At 44.2% G+C, this 19,204-nt stretch overlaps 1 protein-coding gene across 1 annotated transcript in view; it reads left to right on the top strand.

The window, feature by feature from the left end:
- The window catches only part of SFXN1 (sideroflexin 1), a 47,283-nt gene that overhangs the window by 23,789 nt on the left and 4,290 nt on the right, over positions 1-19,204 (top strand). The window contains exons 4-8 of the mRNA XM_063447370.1: positions 2,809-2,907; positions 5,879-5,954; positions 6,678-6,763; positions 7,439-7,566; positions 17,155-17,204. Coding sequence (XP_063303440.1) covers positions 2,809-2,907; positions 5,879-5,954; positions 6,678-6,763; positions 7,439-7,566; positions 17,155-17,204 — 439 coding nt within the window. The remainder of the gene's footprint in view (positions 1-2,808; positions 2,908-5,878; positions 5,955-6,677; positions 6,764-7,438; positions 7,567-17,154; positions 17,205-19,204) is intronic.

The following is a 19,204-nucleotide window of genomic DNA, read 5'->3' on the forward strand; positions in this document are numbered from 1 at the left end:
ATGCTGCTCGGTCAAGCCGGTGTTTGGTCCAGCCTCCTTGTTGATTTCAGCCAATCCAATGCTTTCCCTAAATGCTGATATCAGCAAGGGGGCGGAAATAAGGTAAGTTTTCCTACCTTTTAAGGGGGGACAAGCCACCCAAATGGTAGTTTTAACACTATAGGTTCATGAATACATGTTTGTGTTTCTGATCCTATAGTGCTCTTTTAAGGTCAAAGTAGTCGCAGCTGGAAGAATAGTGTATTTGGCAGTTTTAACTAGCTTGGCTATTCAATTAACAACAATGTTCATCATAATGAATAACCCTGTAAATTATGTATTCACATTAATCAACGGCAGTTTTTTCATGTTTTTCTCTTAACACATCATTTTCAGTACTTAATAACTTATAACAACATCAGAATAAGCACCATGCTGACGAGACTTGTAAATGAAGTGTACTGTAGTTCTCTTGCTTGCCTTCTCTCTACTTTCTGCTCTTTTGTATCTTTCACTTTCAGAACCATCTTATGCTAATTACGCCCCCTGCCCCCCTTTCCCCATTACCCCAATAGTACGCACGAATAGGGAGATGTGATGCCTCTGCTATGCTCTGCTGTATATGGTGTATGCCTGTGTGTGTGTCCTTCATGATGTGTGTGTGTTTAGGTTACCAGACCCCTTCAATTCGCAAGGGAATGGTGTTTTTACTCACTTTTTTTTTACGCCGTGCTGGTCACCCCTCGACTGGCCCTGCCTCTATGGCTGAGATTATCAAGCTTGATGATCTCAACTAATCCAATGTTTTGCCATAAGATTGTCTGCAAAACGCTGCAGCAATCAGCATCTCCTCATTAAGATGCATTGAATCAATGCATCTCTATAGGGAACGTTCAGCACCTACTATGCAACAAGCACCTGTAGTGACAGTCTGAGTGACTGTCACTAAAGGTGTCACTAGGAAGCAATGTAAACACTGCCTTTTCTCTGAGCCTCACATCCAGCCTGTTGTCAAATCCTGCCAATTCCACCTTAAAAACATTGCCTGCATATGCAAGACGCTACAAAGGAGCTTGTCCATGCTCTAGTAATCTCTTGCATGGATTATTTTAACTCTCTCCTAATTTGTCTTCCCAGTATCTGTACTGCTCTCCCCTCTGTCAGTCCTTATATTGGCTTCCTGTGTCCTATAGACGTCAATTCAAAGTACTAATTCACACCTATAAAGCACTGAACAATTCTAGCCCCTCCTATATCTCTTCGCTGATCCTTGGTATGCCCCTACTCTGTTTCTCCTCTCTGCCCATGACCTTCTCTTGTCCGCTGCTCACACCCGTATGGCCAACTCACTTTTACAGGACCTCTCACAAGCCTCTCCTTTCCTTTGGAATAGCCTGCCTACCACCATCAGACTCTCCCCTGGTCTTCAATCGTTTAAAGGACCACTATAGGCACCCAGACAACTTCAGCTCAATGAAGTGTTCTGGGTGCCAGGTCCCTCAGGTTTTAACCCTTCACATGTAAACATAGCAGTTTCAGAGTAACTGCTATGTTTACACTGCAGGGTTAATCCAGCCTCTAGTGGCTGTCTCCCTGACAGCCACTAGAGGCCGCTGCGATTGACACAGAGTAAATCACACTTATTTGACGCTGGTCGTCCTCACAGAGTCCAGCATCAAACAAGATCCCCATAGGAGAGCATTTTCTATGTGCGCATTTGAATGCAGGCGCGCCTCTGGCCGCGCATGCGCATTCGGCTCCACACGGGAACTGACGTCGGAGGAGGAGAGGTCACCAGTGCCGAGGCAGCCTGGCGCTGGATTAAGGTAAACAAATAAATGGTTAATTAACCATTTATTCGCCACAGAACAGGGCTCTAGTCACCTAAACGGTGACTAGGGCTCTATACTATTAGGAATACATATCTGTATTCCTAAAGCTATCGTGTTTCTTTAAGAAGTGCCTCAAATCCCATCTCTTCAGGAAAGCTTTTGACCTTCAACAGTAACCTCTACCTCACATACCTGTCCTTTGCTCTTTCCTAAAGTGCAGAACTCCACTCTCTCCTAGCTCTGCTTCATTCCCACCTTGTTAGACGGATATTTCCTGTCCTATTGTGTTTTATACCCCACCTCCTCTAGACTGTAAGCTCATTTGAGCAGGGTCCTCTTCAACCTATTGTTCCTGTAAGTTTTTGTAATTGTCTCATTTATTATTAAATCTCCCCCTCTGATAATATTCTAAATCGCTACGGAATATGCTGGCGCTATATGAATAACAATAATATTAATGTAATTTTTCTTTTATAATTTTTCTTCACTTGTGGAAATATAGAGTAGTAATTTGCATGTTTTTATATATAGATTACTTTTGGGCTAAATATATTGAATTAAATTGGGCATGGTAGAGACATTCTCATGTTTCTTCATGCAAATTGGTACATTTTAAAATGTGTGTTGAATACATTTGAAAAATAACCTCTAATATAAGCAATTTTTTACTTAGACGGGTTATAAGCTGCACAAAAAATAAAATAAAAGTGCTGCCTATTACAATATATATTTACACACATACATTTTCCTTTTTCAAATTGTATTTATTCAATTTCCACAATAGATTCTTGTATTTAATGTAGATTATCTTGTTTTCAGCTTGCTAGAGAAACCAGAAAATGTATACATCTGTCAAAAGATTCTTACAAAATGGCTAGACTTTGCAGATGTGAATTCTGCTACAACACAGATGTCCAAATCCAGCCTTTCGAGCGATTGCCTTTTAGCCACGTCAAAAGAGCCTGTAAATGCTATCTGCTGTTTTTTCCATTTTTAGAACAACGCCAGCCGTGGTCTTATGGCAGTGGATTAACCAGTCTTTTAATGCCATTGTTAACTACACGAACAGAAGTGGCGATGCTCCCATCACTGTAAGGTAGGAATGATGCATACTACAGAATCATGGGGCCTCATACTGCACTTTTAGGCCTTAACCAGGAATACTGACTTGCAAGACGTTACCCTTTGGATTCTTGCCCTTTGCAGAAAGGCTAAAAGGTGACCTTTTGTTAGAATTGTTCAGAATACACCAAGTTTTAAGCTGGACAGTATTTTTTGCTTACGGTATTTATTTTCCTTTCTTCTAAATTTTATCTCAAGTGTTAATAGTTGTCATTGTTTGGGAGCTAATTGTCCCTGAAAATCCCCAGTATATCAAGTTAATAGAAAAACTTTCACTTTTAGAACGTTATTAAAAATGATAATGCTGAGTGACATGTCATAAAAAGTAAAACTGTGTGCAAAGTTAAGAATGAGCAGATCATTTGTACCTGTATGCACGCTAGTTTTCATTTTATGTAATATATTCTACTATGGTTTAACCCCTTAAGGACCAAACTTCTGGAATAAAAGGGAATCATGACATGTCACACATGTCATGTGTCCTTAAGGGGTTAAAGGACCACACTGCAAAAAAAAATGTTTTATTTTGGTTTTTTTTTTTAAAGTGAACATCACTGTTTAGTAGATATACCCAATGGATAGATAGATACATGCATGCATCAGAGCATCTGACTTCACAGGCGCATGTGCATCAAGTCTGAACATAATGGGGGAGCAAGTAGAGCACACTTGCCATTTCCGTTTGCTCAAGGGAGTTAACAGAAGGAGGGTGCAACCTCCCTTGCTGCTTGATTGTCAGTCAAGGACATAACTTAAAGAGACACTATAGGCACCCAGACCACTTCAGATTATTAAACTGGTCTGGGTGCAGTGTCCCAGGTTCCTTAAGGACCAAACCTCTGGAATAAAAGGGAATCATGACATGTCACACATGTCATGTGTCCTTAAGGGGTTAAGCCTGCAACGGTAATTATTGCAGTTTTTAAGGAGCAGATGCGGAGCCTGAACCAGCACTGAGGGACATCAGTATTGGAATTAGGTACACATGGACGGGGGGCACTATAGGGAGCCATAGTGCCAGAAAGAAAATGTTGTTTTCCTGACACTAAAGGTTCCCTTTAATTATAGACATGCAGATTTCTCATGGAACTTTGCACTTTTATTGATTGCAGGTACAATATGATGTTCCTCATCTATAAAGCTGAAGTGCTTTATTTGTGTGGAGTGTTTTTTTTTGTTTTTTGTTAATCCTTACTAGAATAGTTTAGTTCTGTTGATTAACTTTGGGCTGCTTTTAGTCTTTTGTTGTCTTTTTCCTTCATACTTTTTTTCGGTTTTGTATTCTAAGGAAAGACAAAATGCTGATTTCAGAGCCCACTACACTTTGTTCTTTCTTCCCTTTCTGCGCAAGTGTTTGGGTTTAATTTTTAATAAAAACGATAGAACCATTCCATTGTATTTTTTTCGTATTATAAAAAATTTTACCTATGAGATTTTACGCAGTTTATTTTTCTAGAGATAATCAAAATATTAGTTATTGTACATTTTCCATGCATGAGAGAATTACAGTTTGTGCCTTAACTTGTCATTTGTCCATCCACATGTTTGTCACTTTAACATTTTGAGGAGTTAAGGGGGTATTGTACACTAGCAATTAAATATACATTTATAATCGCATATAGTAAGTTTAATGTTTGGAAAGCTATAATTTCACCACGTGTCCGTTATCTAGTAGCCTGTGAGACGTTAAAGGCAATAAATCATTTCCTAGAGTACTTTCAGGCATAGTCATAGCGGGAACTATATATTTATTTATTACAACCATGGCATGTAACTGGGTGTCTGGTCACACAGACACCTGTCTAGGTTTTACTATGGGGAGAGGGAAATGCTCTATAGCCAGCTCTGATCAGGATCACTAATTTATGCTGAATTTATGGCGTACCATAGAAATGGAGATCGAATACTTGTACCAAGCACCCTCCAATTTATGAGGGTCTTTGCATTATAGGCAATAGACTTAAAGGAATACTCCAACCCTTTTTAAGACTACATATTTTACCCATTTACAATGCCCTATGGGGCATTACTATTAGGTCCCCAGCACCTCAAACCCTGCAAAAATGATTTAAAATGTACATGATGTCCAGCTGGTCTCCACTCCCACCACTGATGTCAGCTCTGCACTTGCGCGGTCCAGTCACAGGCTTCTTATAGAGAAGCCTGTGATTGGACTTTTTCACAGGATCAGAGTGCATGCACACACTGATCTGGAGTGGGAGGGAGATAAAAATGTTTTTATATTTTTTTAATCATGTAAGCAGGGGGAGAACACACAATGAGGGAGGTGAAAACTATATTCCACATGCAGGCATGGCGATTATTACATCTGTTGCCAGCACATGAATGACATGTGTTTTATGCACAGAATTGACATTCGCCAGCTTGAAACAGTGTTCTGGGCTGCCTAAGTCACATGTGCTTGAGGTGGAACTATCCTCCAGCACACAATTAAAAATAGCTCTGCATGTGCAGTGTTGCAAGCAGAAACAGTGCACATACATACTCCTACCACCATGACCACTTCAAATCACTGACGTGGTCATGGTTCTTAGAGTAACTATTTAAGGGCATGCCATTAAAAACTAGCTGAAAGGTATCTAGTGTTAATTCTTCCCTTTTTTTTTTTTATAAAGCTAGCTATCAAAACATGGTTGAGTGCCAGCCATTAAGAGCAGTTTTTCCAGAGTTTTGGTTTGTATCCATATCATTTTTAGTACTTTATTGAAAGGGAAGATTTCAATTACAAAGGGATATTTTGCAACCAAGCTACAAATTCATTGTTCATGTATGTGCTATTAAAATTGTGTCTTAAGTTCTTAATCTACTAAATCTCCATTTTTTTTCCTCCCATTTCTCTGTTATATCATGTAATGCATCTGGACTGGATTTTTAACATAAACTGACGATACACATGCAAACACCTCTGCCTCTTGTTGTTTTAGCCAACTGGGAACAGCTTATGTTTCTGCCACCACAGGTGCTGTTGCGACAGCTCTAGGACTAAATGCACTAACCAAGGTACTTGACATTCATATTTGTTTTGTAACCTAATTACCAGAATTAACCTATATCCATTTAACTTGTGTTCACTCTAATACCAAGTATACATCCGGTAGCATGTGACCTTGCCCACAGAATACCATATAAATTACTATGGTCAAGACAGATATTGTTGGAGAAAATATGTGTTTTTAAAAAATAAATAATTTTCCATTCTGTGAGTTGGTGTGGATTGGGGAAGGCCTGTAATCACTTTATAATGATTGTTATACCAACAATATCTTCTAATATCATTGTTCTCGAACCCCGAAAAGGAATCTGTCTGCGAAATACGAAAGTCCTCTTTTATCACCTTAGAATTACAAATTGATGTATGCATTTATCAATAAAATCTAGTTTGATTTATTCTTACCAGCCCCATATCTGGAGCACAATTACAATCCTGGCTGGAGAAGGACCAAGATACATCAAAGGCGTATATGTATATACACATACCCACACGTATTGGAATAGCCTGCGGATAGATATTCTGGTTTAATAAGAGAAAGTTGTGTACAACCTGCAGTAATTGTCATGACGTGCTTTGCATTATCAGTGGTTTGATCAATTCCTTTCTTCTATTAACAGTTTTAATTTTATTGTTTGATCCTTCAAGCTATGTGCCATATTCTTGGTTCTGATATTTCACTAAACCAAAATAAAAAATTAAAAGTCACCCATTTTTGCTTTGTTTTTCTTTAGCATGTCTCACCCCTAATTGGAAGATTTGTTCCCTTTGCTGCTGTAGCTGCTGCCAACTGTATCAATATACCCTTAATGAGACAACGGTAAAATTGTCTTTTTCTGTTCATCAATGTATCTGTTGAATGGATGGCCCTAGCATGATTAACTATAGGTGTAGTATTATCATAATTTATTATTAGCAAATCCCTTCCTGCCAGGATTTGTACTTTTACAATATGATCTATTTAACTAAACAAATATGCTCTCTGGTCTCTTAATCTTATAATGAGATAATTGTATGGTGTCACTTAGAACAGAGTAGGTATGATGTAAAATTGTTAGCGTTAAGCAGAGTGCTACTTTTCCTGCCCTAAAACCAATGTACGGTATTTTGTTGCAGAGGTTCTACTATATAGAGTAATATGTTCTTTAAAGGAACACTGCAACTATCATAGCACTCTGTAGTGGTTATGGTGTCCCTGTTATAGGTTGCACACCTCACCTCCAATACTTTGGATGGGAAGCCAGAAGCTTGTTTTAACTTTCCGGAGCTAAACCCTGCACCATCATGCTTAGCTCAGAAAAAGCGCTTGTTGTGAAATAGTGAAGTAGGTTGTTTTTTTTTTTTTTTTTTTTTTTTTTTTATCTGTATTCATTTATATTGCACTCTTACAGCAGTGCTTTACAATTAAACTTTCTGATATAACAGGAATTTTAAAACCGTATCCGTTTTTATTTTCAGAATAGTGATAACACCTATTTTGCTTTGATCTCAAAAGGGAGTTGAAATACGGTATACCAGTCACAGATGAGAATGGAAACCGAATTGGAGAGTCTCCCAATGCTGCCAAGCAGGCTATTACTCAGGTGGTCATTTCTAGGATTCTGATGGCTGCACCAGGCATGGGTATGTACCTTCTATATCCTATCACACTGTGATGAAGCCTTTAAAACTGTAGAGTGCTTAATTTTTATTAAATAAATAACTTATCATTATATTAACAAAACTGACATTTTTCACAAAATCTTTCAAAATTATAAACTTGTTGGAAAGGGTGCTAAAATAGATCTAGTATTAGACTGTGAGTCTCACTACTTCTGTCATGTACGTTTTAATAATTTTGTTTGCTTCTTTATTTTAACCTTTTCATTGTTACTACTAATATTCCACCAGATTTCCCTGTGTACTTTTACATGTTTATCGCTCCCTCCACCAAGAGAAATGTGTTATCCCCCGGCATTTAATCTTTGCTGTCCAGAGGTGATTCATTTTAGAAACATGATTGGGCATTTTCCTATATTTTTTGTTTTTGTGTTTTCTTTTTTAACCTTAACCTTTTCAAACAATATTTTTACAAATACGTTCATGTAGAGCTTTTTGAGTTCGCTAAATTTTGTTAAAGGACCACTCCACACCTCAAAAGCACTTCAATCAAGCAGCCAAGGAGTCAGGCACGCTCTACTTAAAGGATCACTATAGGGTCAGGAACACAAACATGTATTCCTGACCCTATAGTGCTAAACCCACCATTTAGGTGGCTTGCGCCCCCCCTCCTTACACCCCATAGAAGGAATTAAAACTCACCTTAATTACTGCACGGCGCAGGTCTGCCGGTGCTAGCTCCACCACCTTTGTGACATCATCAAAATTGCTGCTTTTTAGCCAATCCAATGCTTTACCATGGGGAAAGCATTGGATTGGCTGAAATAGCAAAGGGAGGGTGGGGCCTACTGTGCAGCACTGAGCTAGGAAGCACATCCAGGGACCACTTGGCAGTGTCCCTAGAGGCAACCTGTAAAGAGACTGAAAGTCTCTTATGGGGAAAGGGGGAGGGGCTTACAAAGGCTGAAGTAATAAGAACTGCAGCTTTTGTAATCTATTTTAGACTGCACTCCCAATGAATTCAGACATAAAAATATGAATGTAGGGGCGTGGTTTGCAGCCGGCCGAGCTGGACGTGTTCGGCTAGAGCTCCGCTGTAACCACGGTGCCAATCGCTAACATTTGCACGGACAGACTTTAAACATATATATTCCGGTAAGGGAGCTAAGATGGACAAGAAGGCCCCAAGGAGGCAGACCAAGAAGGGGACCGACTCGGCTACTACAGTCTCCGAGTTATTTGCGGCCTCCCGAGCTATGCGCCTGAGCTCACAAGATGGCGGCCGGGACGGCCAAAATACGCCGCGATCACCTTCGAGCCCAGGCGGCAACGTGGCAATGGGGGGAGCAGAACCCGAGGCCAGCCAGATACTTGCTAAACTGGCTGAAGTGCGGACTTACCTGGCTGCCGAAATGGTCCGCAACACCGCTGAGGTCAAAGCGGAAATTCAGGCCTTGGGTGCTCGGACGACGACGCTGGAACACAGGATGGAATCCACTGTGATCGCCCACAACGAAGCAGCTGCCCAAATCAATAGCCTGAAAACCCAGCTTCATGCGGCTACATCGGCGATTGAGGATTTAGGTAACAGATCGCGGCGCAATAACGTTCGCCTTCGCGGCCTACCTGAACAAGATGGAGAGGGCTCCCTCGCCGACACTGTGTTGGCTATATTCCGCCCGCTTCTCCCTGATATACCGGACCACCTATGGCATATCGAAAGGGCACACCGAGCTCTCCGGGCCAGGAGAGCCGATGACAGACGGCCTCGGGATGTAATTGTGAAATTTCTCTCTTTCCAAACTAAAGAGGCCGTAATGAGGTGTGGAAGGGGCCGCCCGATAACGCACAACGGAGTGGAGGTAGCCTTGTTCCAAGATCTCACCCCTGCTACCTTACAGCGTCGGCGGGAATGGCGCCCACTTACCGAAATATTGCAGAAACACTCCATTAGGTACGCCTGGGGCCATCCCTTCCGCTTACTGGCTTTCAAAGACGGCCGCACTAGAGTTCTCGCTCCTGATGGCGACCCGACTGCCTTCTTAACAGGCTTGGGGATCGATATCCCTCTTGGCTTTACGGTTCCGGTGGCAGCGACGGAGGTCCTTGCACCTCTTCCACGCGACTGGCTTTCGGCGGGCGAATGAGGAGGTCGGAGTCCTGGCGGCGGCGGGAGCCCTGCTGTACGTGTCCCAGAGTGGTGAGCGGATCCGGGAGGGTTCTTGCAAGTTGGGAGGGTGGCCCTTTTTTTTTGATAATGTTTTTGTAATGTTTTGCTACCCCCCCCCCCCCCCCCCCCCCCTTTTTTTTTTTTTTTTTTTCCTTTTTTAAACCTTTTTTTTTTTTTTTTTTTTTTTTTCCTTATTTTGGGGGGGTTCCCATGGTCCGACCGTTGTCCCCTCTGCGGGTGGGTTCTGTTTCTGGGGTGGGCTAGGGCTGTGAGGTTTCCCATCATCTCCCCACCCCACTAACTAACTAACTCACGAAAACGCTTTCCCCCGGCCCTCTCGCTCTCTTGACATGCAGTAGTGGGCTGCGAATGCTTAATTTTTTTGGACTCGAGCCGGCCCGTTTTTACCCCCCTTGCGGACTCAGCAGGACTCATAGCGGCAAACTGTTCCCCTTATTTATTCATTCATTGTTCATTACTCATTACTCATTGTTCATTGTTTCCCTGATACCTACATGTTCCATTGTTCCAACCCGGGCGAGGGGGCGGCGGGTGGCGGGTGACGTGCCCGGTTGATTGCTGGGGCCCTTACTAGCCCCTGCCCTATGTTAAAGTGTGTCTATTCCCCGTTATGGTTGCTGCCTCTGGGAATGCTAGCGTTTAAGATGGGGGATGTGTTTTGGCGGCCCATTTGTTGCCTAGGTCGCATCTATGCCTCACGGTACTCATGGGAAGCAATCTATGCGTTTTACTGACTTTATATTATGTGCAGCATTATTTTTGTTTCTCTCCGTCCGTCCGTCCGTCCCCCCCCCCCCCCTCGTCTGGGTGGGCGGGTGGGTACAACACAACACTTCTCACTCGCCCTCTTAATCCGGCCCGCTGACTATATACTGAGGGTCACCAATGGGTAATGTTGCCACTGGGTCTGGAGCTCTATCCTGGGCCTGGGCTGCCTGAATATATTCATTTCCCACGTGCAGTATTATTATTTTCGGTTATTTTTAGCTGCACTTGAGCGTATCCGCTCCCCTGCCTGTTTAAGGGGGATTATGTTTCGAAGTATACATATTCGCCCCGCGGGGCGCCCCCAGATAAGACCTCCAGTTACTAATTAGGGAGAGGGGTCGATTCAACGGAGATATGCCTAATACCCATACTCTCTCACTCTCTCCCCCCCCCCCCTAGGGATGACAATGGGTGATGCTGGGGTTTGTTCTGGGGTAGAGGAGCTCCGCTCCCCCTGGATTGTTTAAATAAAGTGTTTGTCCACAATATATTAATTTGGGCACCTTATGGTGCCTACTACAGTTGGTCTATGCTTGGGCTACTCTGGGGCATTTTTTGTGCTCTGGGGTCACCTCAGTATACACCCCAAGTTGTCCTGGCAATGGGTAAGCCCAGGCGAAAGTTCTCTCGCTTGTTCTTCTTTCTTATACCTTCTCCTTTCTATGCTTCTACACTTTCTTCCCTCTCCCTCCCCCCCTTCCCTCTCGCCCTCCCTTACGCCCTCAAGGGGGACGCAGGTACCCGTACATGCTACATGCCACGCGGACACAGTGGGTGAGACCCATACTGCCGCTCTATGTTTTTGATAACCTCATCGCAATATACGCAGGGACCCCTGGGGGACCCGGCACGTAAAATACGCATTACCCTTTCCCTATCGCGATGCCATTGAAATTAATATCTTTGAATGTCAAGGGCCTCAATGCTCCGAACAAGCGTCGCCTTATGTTCAGAGATCTTAAGCGGTTAAACACGGACATTGCATTCCTGCAGGAGACACATATTCCAGCGTCGGCGAAATTCGCCCTAAAAGATCATGTGTTCCGGACAGTCCACGAGGCCAGGGCTCTGAACAAACGTAGTGGTGTAGCGGTACTTATACACCACAGGTGCCCTTTTAAAGTGGGGAAAGTTGAGGCGGACCCAAAAGGCCGCTTTGTACTGGTGTCAGGAACTTTATACTCCCATACGACTCACTTTTTGAATATCTACGCCCCTAATGACCCCTCTACTGAATTCTGGGATGCTATGGCCCAGTTGGTACAGGATCTACCACACGGAATGGTGATTGTGGGTGGCGACCTTAACGCCGCCCCGTGCCCGGCCGCAGACCGGAGCCGGGGCTGCGGCCTCCCGCGATCACACGGAAGAGGGAGACAAGATAAGATTCTCCAGTCCTTTATCCTCCGGACGGGCCTCTTAGACATCTGGAGGGCACATCATCCTGCAGACCGCGACTTCACTTTCTATTCAACACCCCACGACACCTATTCTAGGATCGATATGTTTTTAGTGAACTCTCACTCGGCGTCAAAGGTTACGGGCGCCACGATCGGCTCTATCACCTGGTCCGACCACGCCGAGGTCACACTGACCTTGGACAACTTATGCGTAGCGTCCCCATGGTCCTGGAAGTTAAATACTTCTTTGCTACAAGATCCGGCAGTGGTGGACGTAGTTCGGAAGGAAATGTCAGAATATTTTACTAGGGAAACAGAGTCAGGCCTCCGCCCGGCCACGGTGTGGGCCGCCCACAAGGCGGTTATCCGCGGCATCTTGATTCGCGAAGCCACACTGAAGAAAAAGCGCAAATCGCAACTAATATCATCTCTCTTAGAAGCGTTGGGACGGGCCGAGGAAAAACACAAGGCTGCCCCGTCGCCTACTACACTAACGGGCGTACAAGACCTGCGGGCTTCGGTCCGCGAGGCACTCTTGGACGACACGGCCAGGGCTATAATGTGGTCCAAGAGGACCTATTATGAAAAATCTAACAAGATGGACACACTGCTAGCCAGAACTCTTCGCCCGAGACAGGGCCACTCGCATATAACGAGTATTAAAAACAGTTCGGGTGGGAACTGTACAGATCCCACCGACATAGCTCAGGTCTTTACAAGCTACTTTTCCAATCTCTACAACCATTCGAACGACGACGAGGCGACACGTCAACGTGACACCAAGGAAACTAAGCAATTCTTGTCTCGATTGACTCTTCCACGATTAGGGAGGGAGGACTCCGCGATCCTCGGCACGCGGATCACGGCCGAAGAAATTGACGCGGCAATAACCGCTCTGAAGGGTAACAAAGCTCCGGGCCCGGATGGCTTCGAAGGTAGCTACTATAAAATCTTTCGTGACGAACTTACACCCCACTTAGAGACCTTATTTAATGACCTTATGGAGGGCGGCACTCCGGACAGGGACATGTCTCTGGCCGACATGGTGTTGCTACCCAAGCCTGGCAAAGATGACTCAGTTCCGGAGAACTTTCGCCCAATCTCATTAATCAATCACGACTCAAAAATCCTGGCTAAGATCCTGGCTACCCGATTGAACCCTTTCCTCACAAAGCTAATCCATCCAGACCAGGTGGGATTTATTCCTAGTAGGCAATTATTCGAAAATACTAGACGTAACATTGACCTCATTTGGAGACAGGTAGATAAAGAGATCCCAACGCTGCTCTTGTCGCTAGACGCGGAAAAGGCCTTTGACAGAGTCAAATGGCCTTACCTATTTGAAGTCCTTCGGCACTTTGGCCTTCCGGCCACCTACCTGACTGCAATTGGGGCAATGTATACCGATGTGCAGGTGCGGGTTCGGATAGCAGGGTCAAAAACTATACCATTTAGTTTAAGCAATGGAACGAGGCAGGGCTGCCCGTTGTCCCCACTGCTGTTCGCTCTGTCGTTGGAGCCCCTTTTGCAAACAATACGTGACACTCAGGAAATTAAAGGAATTCAGATCGGAGGCCAGCGATACGTGGTCTCCGGCTTTGCGGACGACGTCTTGCTGACCTTGACTGAACCAGGGGCTTCGATGGCGGCTCTGATGGAGGTGTTGGACTCCTATGGCAGGCTTGCCGGCTATAAGGTGAATCTCACCAAATCAAGCGCTCTCCCGATCCATATGCGCGACTCTGACGTGGAACACCTAAGGGAGACATATAAGATTCCTATAGCCAGAGACAATATCAAGTACCTAGGGGTTCGGCTGACAGCGGACCCGACCCACCTACACCAACAGAATTATACACCCTTAATCCGCACCTTAATAGCGGATATGGACAGGTGGCAGGATAAACCGATCTCTTGGATAGGTAGGATCCACACGGTGAAGATGAACGTGCTCCCACGGATCCTTTTCCTATTTCAAGCTCTGCCGCTCAAACTGACTAGGTCCGACCTGGGCTCGCTCCAGCAAGCCATAGGGAAGTTTGTTTGGCAAAACAAGAAACACAGAGTATCTCGAAATATTCTATACAGGGCAAGATCTAGAGGCGGACTAGGCCTACCGAACCTATACTACTATTACTTGGCAGCCCAGCTTACGCAAATAGCGTTATGGCACTCTCCTCCGAACGAAAGGAGGTGGGTGGATTTGGAATCATCCCTCATGGGACCCGACATCCCCCAATTCTTTATGTGGGTCCCCAAGGCCAACAGACCACTTCCACACATCCACTGCCCGGCCATTGCGAACTCTATAAAACTCTGGGATGCTACATCGCTTAAATACGGGTTCTCCACGCAGTCCTCCCCGTTAACTCCTTACCTACGAAATACGGCCTTTAGCCCAGGGCTGACGGCTGGGGACTTTAGGGGCATAGAAAGCACGGGACTCAAACGTCTATGTCATCTATACGAAGATGGCTCGATAATTCAGTTTGAGGAACTAAAGACTAGGGCGACTTTACGCCCCTCTGACTTCTTCCGGTATCTGCAGCTTAGAGACTTCGCTCAAACACCAGCGATCCGGGCTATAGCATTAACACCGCCTACCTACTTCGAGAACATGTGCCTGAAGGAGCAATTCCCGAAAGGCCTTATCACTGCCTTATACGCTCACTTAAGTACCTCCACATCGGAGTGGGGAGCACTCACCTACGTAGCACAGTGGGAGGCCGATCTGGGCGGAGAGCTTGAAGGGGTGGACTGGCAGGATATCTGGGAGGCCGCTGCGGCTTCGTCGGTATGTGTCTCCATGCAGGAACAAGCCTACAAGACTATGTTTAGGTGGTACACCACTCCGGTTAAACTTCATAGGATGCGTAGAACCCCCACAGACTTATGCTGGAAAGGTTGTGGCAATAAAGGAACCTACATGCATATGTGGTGGGAATGCCCGATGATTCAGCAATTCTGGAAACAGATAGCAGAAGTACTGAAGACTATTTTCGATAGAGAAATCACCCTGGACCCTTGGGTCTTCCTTCTGGCCAGGCCTATGGAAGGCTGGTCCAGAACGGAACAGCTACTAATTCATAAAATTAATTTGGCAGCTAGACGAGCCCTAGCACAACTGTGGCTACAAAATACTACCCCCCCACTAAACATGGTCCTACACAAGATTAAAGATACATTCCTAATGGACAAACTGACGGCCAAGGTCAGAGGCACACATGCGAAGTTTGAGAGGGTTTGGGCTCCATGGATAGATAGCGGGGTGGGCGGTTGAGAGGGCGGGAGTGGGTTTATCCCCCACCGCCCCACCCCCCCCGACGGGTCTGCACCGGTAGATACTCCTGACTTTTCTCTCCTGTACAGAAGTATGGGGACCCGACCCGGAAATTAGCAAGCTATAAGATACCCCACCAATGTCACTCGCCTTTCCGCCATCAAAACTGGGTCCATCCAATGCCCCCGGGTACTGATACTTAAATGTCCAAAAGAGCTGACGGGTCCCGGCACCCCCTTTTCCCTTCCCCTCCCCCCCTAAAACCCTTTCCTGATCCCCCCTACCACCCCCCCCCCTTCCTCTTTCTATCTTTCTGTCGCTACATTTCCACTATTGACTCCATATGGTCCCTATATCCCCCACTATCTGACGGCACAATCCTCACACTACCTCCACGGAGCTATTACTGCCGGAGCTTAAAATGGGTAAACCGCACCTTTACTGAGGCTGCCTTTCCCTTGAGGTGGGAGTGGGGAAACATACTTCAATACCACAAAGCTCAACAGATGCCGTCATCACGTCCTCCTGGTTACTTCGTATCAGGCGTTTGGACCAACCGAGTCTATTTCTTTTCTCTTTTCTCGTTTTACAATTAAAAAATTTTTAAGGTGGAACACCTTGAACCTGGGTGGCACGTCGGGGCGGAAACACAATCTGACTTACCTAACGCAATAGGTTATGCTATGTTAATAATATACTCGTTTGCAAACTATATGTCTTTATGCCCGCCTTATCGTGCTCCTAATGGTCTCTATTGAAATTGTTACTGATGTATGTTATGTTGTAACCTTATAATAAATAAAGAATTTAAAAAAAAAAAAAAAATATGAATGTATGTATTCATTGGGGGTACATATAATAAACTGTGAGGGTTTTTTGGGGGGTGGGTTGGAAGAGTGTAGTGGTCCAAATACACCGTGTTTGTGTGTTAATATAATGCCTTGGAGGGGAGACATCATAATAAACCAGTGGATTGAGGTTGGATTGGTTTATGAATGTCTCCATTTTACAGAGATCGCAAGGCATTACTTTCCTTAAAGCAGCTCTGTGTTTTTGCAAGTTTTGCTTTTCAATTAGTCCTTTTTTGTCCCTCTATTTCTCTTTGTTTGTTTTTTAATTCACCATAGTTTTTAGTTATGCATGAGGTAATCTAGGGTCTTTTCTTCCTAATGGAGGGAGTGTGATCTTTGTTTAATGTTGGTTAATGGGCAGAGCTTAGGTAAGGCTCCGCTTCAGTTGCCAAGTTAATTCACCCACAATCCATTAGTCAAAAGAATCTCACAGAAGGACAAACTGCAGACATGATGGGCACAGGAGAACTAGATGGAGGCGTCTCGGTATGAAAATTCAGCACAAGGAAGAAATTATGATAAAGTTAAATAAAGCCAAATGGCAAAGAGGGGGTATAACTGTTCAGATACAAAGGCTCTGAGGAATGCTGAAAGAAAGAAAACATGACAGAGATGCTTTAATTCAACCGTTTTCCAATAAATAAAATGCTAGGGAGATAATCAAACATCCTCTCCCCCCCCCCCCCCCCCCCCCGAGCCTTTACACCATCAATTGTTTCTGGAGTACATTGCCCATGATGCTCAGCTAGCGTTTAGAGTCTAAAAGCTAGCTGCACATCATGGGAAATGTAGTCCAGAAACAGTTTATGGTGTCAAGGTTAGCCATCACTGCTCTATACCAACATATTATTAATAGGAGAGGGACTGATTTAATTGTTGCAACTTCAAACAGTGGAAAAACGTCTGAGGGACTTGGACATTTTAGAATTTAGATCAAAATGGCAAAACTGGAAATTTGGCTTATTTGTAGTTATAACAATTTGACAGGTTTGGCCTAAAATATACAATTTAATGAGAATTCTGCACAGTTTCAGGTGTAGTTAAACCTCTCTGCTTTGTAGAGTTTTTTGTAACCTGAATGTGATACTTGACATATTTTTTTTTTTTATATATATATTTTAGCTATCCCACCGTTTATAATGAACACTTTGGAAAAGAAAGCCTTTTTGAAGGTACAGTTGCTTATTGCATTTACTACAGTATATATCTACCAATTTAGTGACTGATATTTACCATTTTCCTTATTACAAGCACCAACTGTATTATTCATATTGTATTAAAACCTATTTGCAGTGTCTTAATGGATATTTATAACTTGAAATACAAACAATCCAGACTACAATAGGATTTCCATTCTGTCTTCACAATTCTCCCTTATCCCAACATTATGCCAGGGCTCAGATTTCTCAAGTAAGACCTAATCGTTTGTGCATGTATGTGTTTCTATCTATATACAGTATCTCACAAAAGTGAGTACACCCCTCACATTTTTGTAAATATTTTATTATATCTTTTATGTGACAACACTGAAGAAATGACACTCTGCTACAATGTAAAGTAGTACGTGTAGAGCCTGTATTACAGTGTAAATTTGCTGTCCCCTCAAAATAACTCAACACACAGCCATTAATGTCTAAAACGTTGACAACAAAAGTGAGTACACCCCAAAGTGGAAATGTCCAAATTGGGCCTAAAGTGTCAATATTTTGTGTGGCCACCATTATTTTCCAGCAGTGCCTTAACCCTCTTGGGCATGGAGTTCACCAGAGCTTCACAGGTTGCCACTGGAGTCCTCTTTCACTCCTCCATGACGACATCACGGAGCTGGTGGATGTTAGAGACCTTGCGTTCCCCCACCTTCCATTTGAAGATGCCCCACAGATGCTCCATAGGGTTTAGGTCTGGAGACATGCTTGTCCAGTCCATCACCTTTACCTTCAGCTTCTTTAGCAAGGCAGTGGTCATCTTGGAGGTGTGTTTGGGATCGTTATCATGTTGGAATACTGCCCTGCGGCCCAGTCTCCGAAGGGAGGGGATCATGCTCTGCTTCAGTTTGTCACAGTACATGTTGGCATTCATGGTTCCCTCAATGAACTGTAGCTCCCCAGTGCCGGCAGCACCATGACACTCCTATCACCATGCTTGACTGTAGGTAAGGCACACTTGTCTTTGTACTCCTCACCTGGTTGCTGCCACGCACGCTTGACACCATCTGAACCTAATAAGTTTATCTTGGGCTCATCGGACCACAGGACATGGTTCCAGTAATCCATGTCCTTCGTCTGCTTGTCTTCAGCAAACTGTTTGCTGGCTTTCTTGTGCATCGTATTTAGAAGAGACTTCCTTCTGGGACGACAGTCATACAGACCAATTTGATGCAGTGTATGGTCTGAGCACCTTCAAACTCTACAGCAATGCTGGCAGCACTCATACGTCTATTTCTCAAAGCCAACCTCTGGATATGATGCTGAGCACGTGCACTCATCTTCTTTGGTCGACCATGACGAAGCCTGTTCTGACTGTCCTGTGAATCCGGTGTATGGTCTTGCCCACCGTGCTGCAGCTCAGTTTAGGGTCTTGGCAATCTTCTTGTAGCCTAGGCCATATTTATGTAGAACAACAATTCTTTTTTTTTTTTCAGATCCTCAGAGTTCTATCCATGAGGTGCCACGTTGAACTTCCAGTGACCAGTAAGAGAGGGTGTGAGAACGAGAACACCAAATTTAACACACCTGTTTCTCATTCACACATGAGACTTTGTAACAGTAACACTAACGAGTCACATGACACCAGGGAGGGAAAATGGCTAATTTGGCCAAATGTGGACATTTACACTTAGGGGTGTACTCACTTTTGTTGCCAACGGTTTAGACATTAATGGCTGTGTGTTGATTTATTTTGAGGAGACAGCAAATTGACAATGTTATACAGGCTGTACACTTACTACTTTACATTGTAGCAGGGTGTCATTTCTTCAGTGTTGTCACACGTTGTACTCACTTTTGTGAGATACTCTCACTCTGTGTGTGTGTGTGTGTGTGTGTGTGTGTAAAATGAATGCATTGGTGCATGTGTGGAGTGTGTGAGCATATGGAAGTGTTTCTGTACGGAGGATTTGTGATTACAGAGGTGTATGTGTGATTGCTAATGTTGATGGGGACAATGTTTAGCC

This window comes from Pelobates fuscus, chromosome 3 (genome assembly GCF_036172605.1).
Source record: "Pelobates fuscus isolate aPelFus1 chromosome 3, aPelFus1.pri, whole genome shotgun sequence".
Classification (NCBI taxonomy): domain Eukaryota; kingdom Metazoa; phylum Chordata; class Amphibia; order Anura; family Pelobatidae; genus Pelobates; species Pelobates fuscus.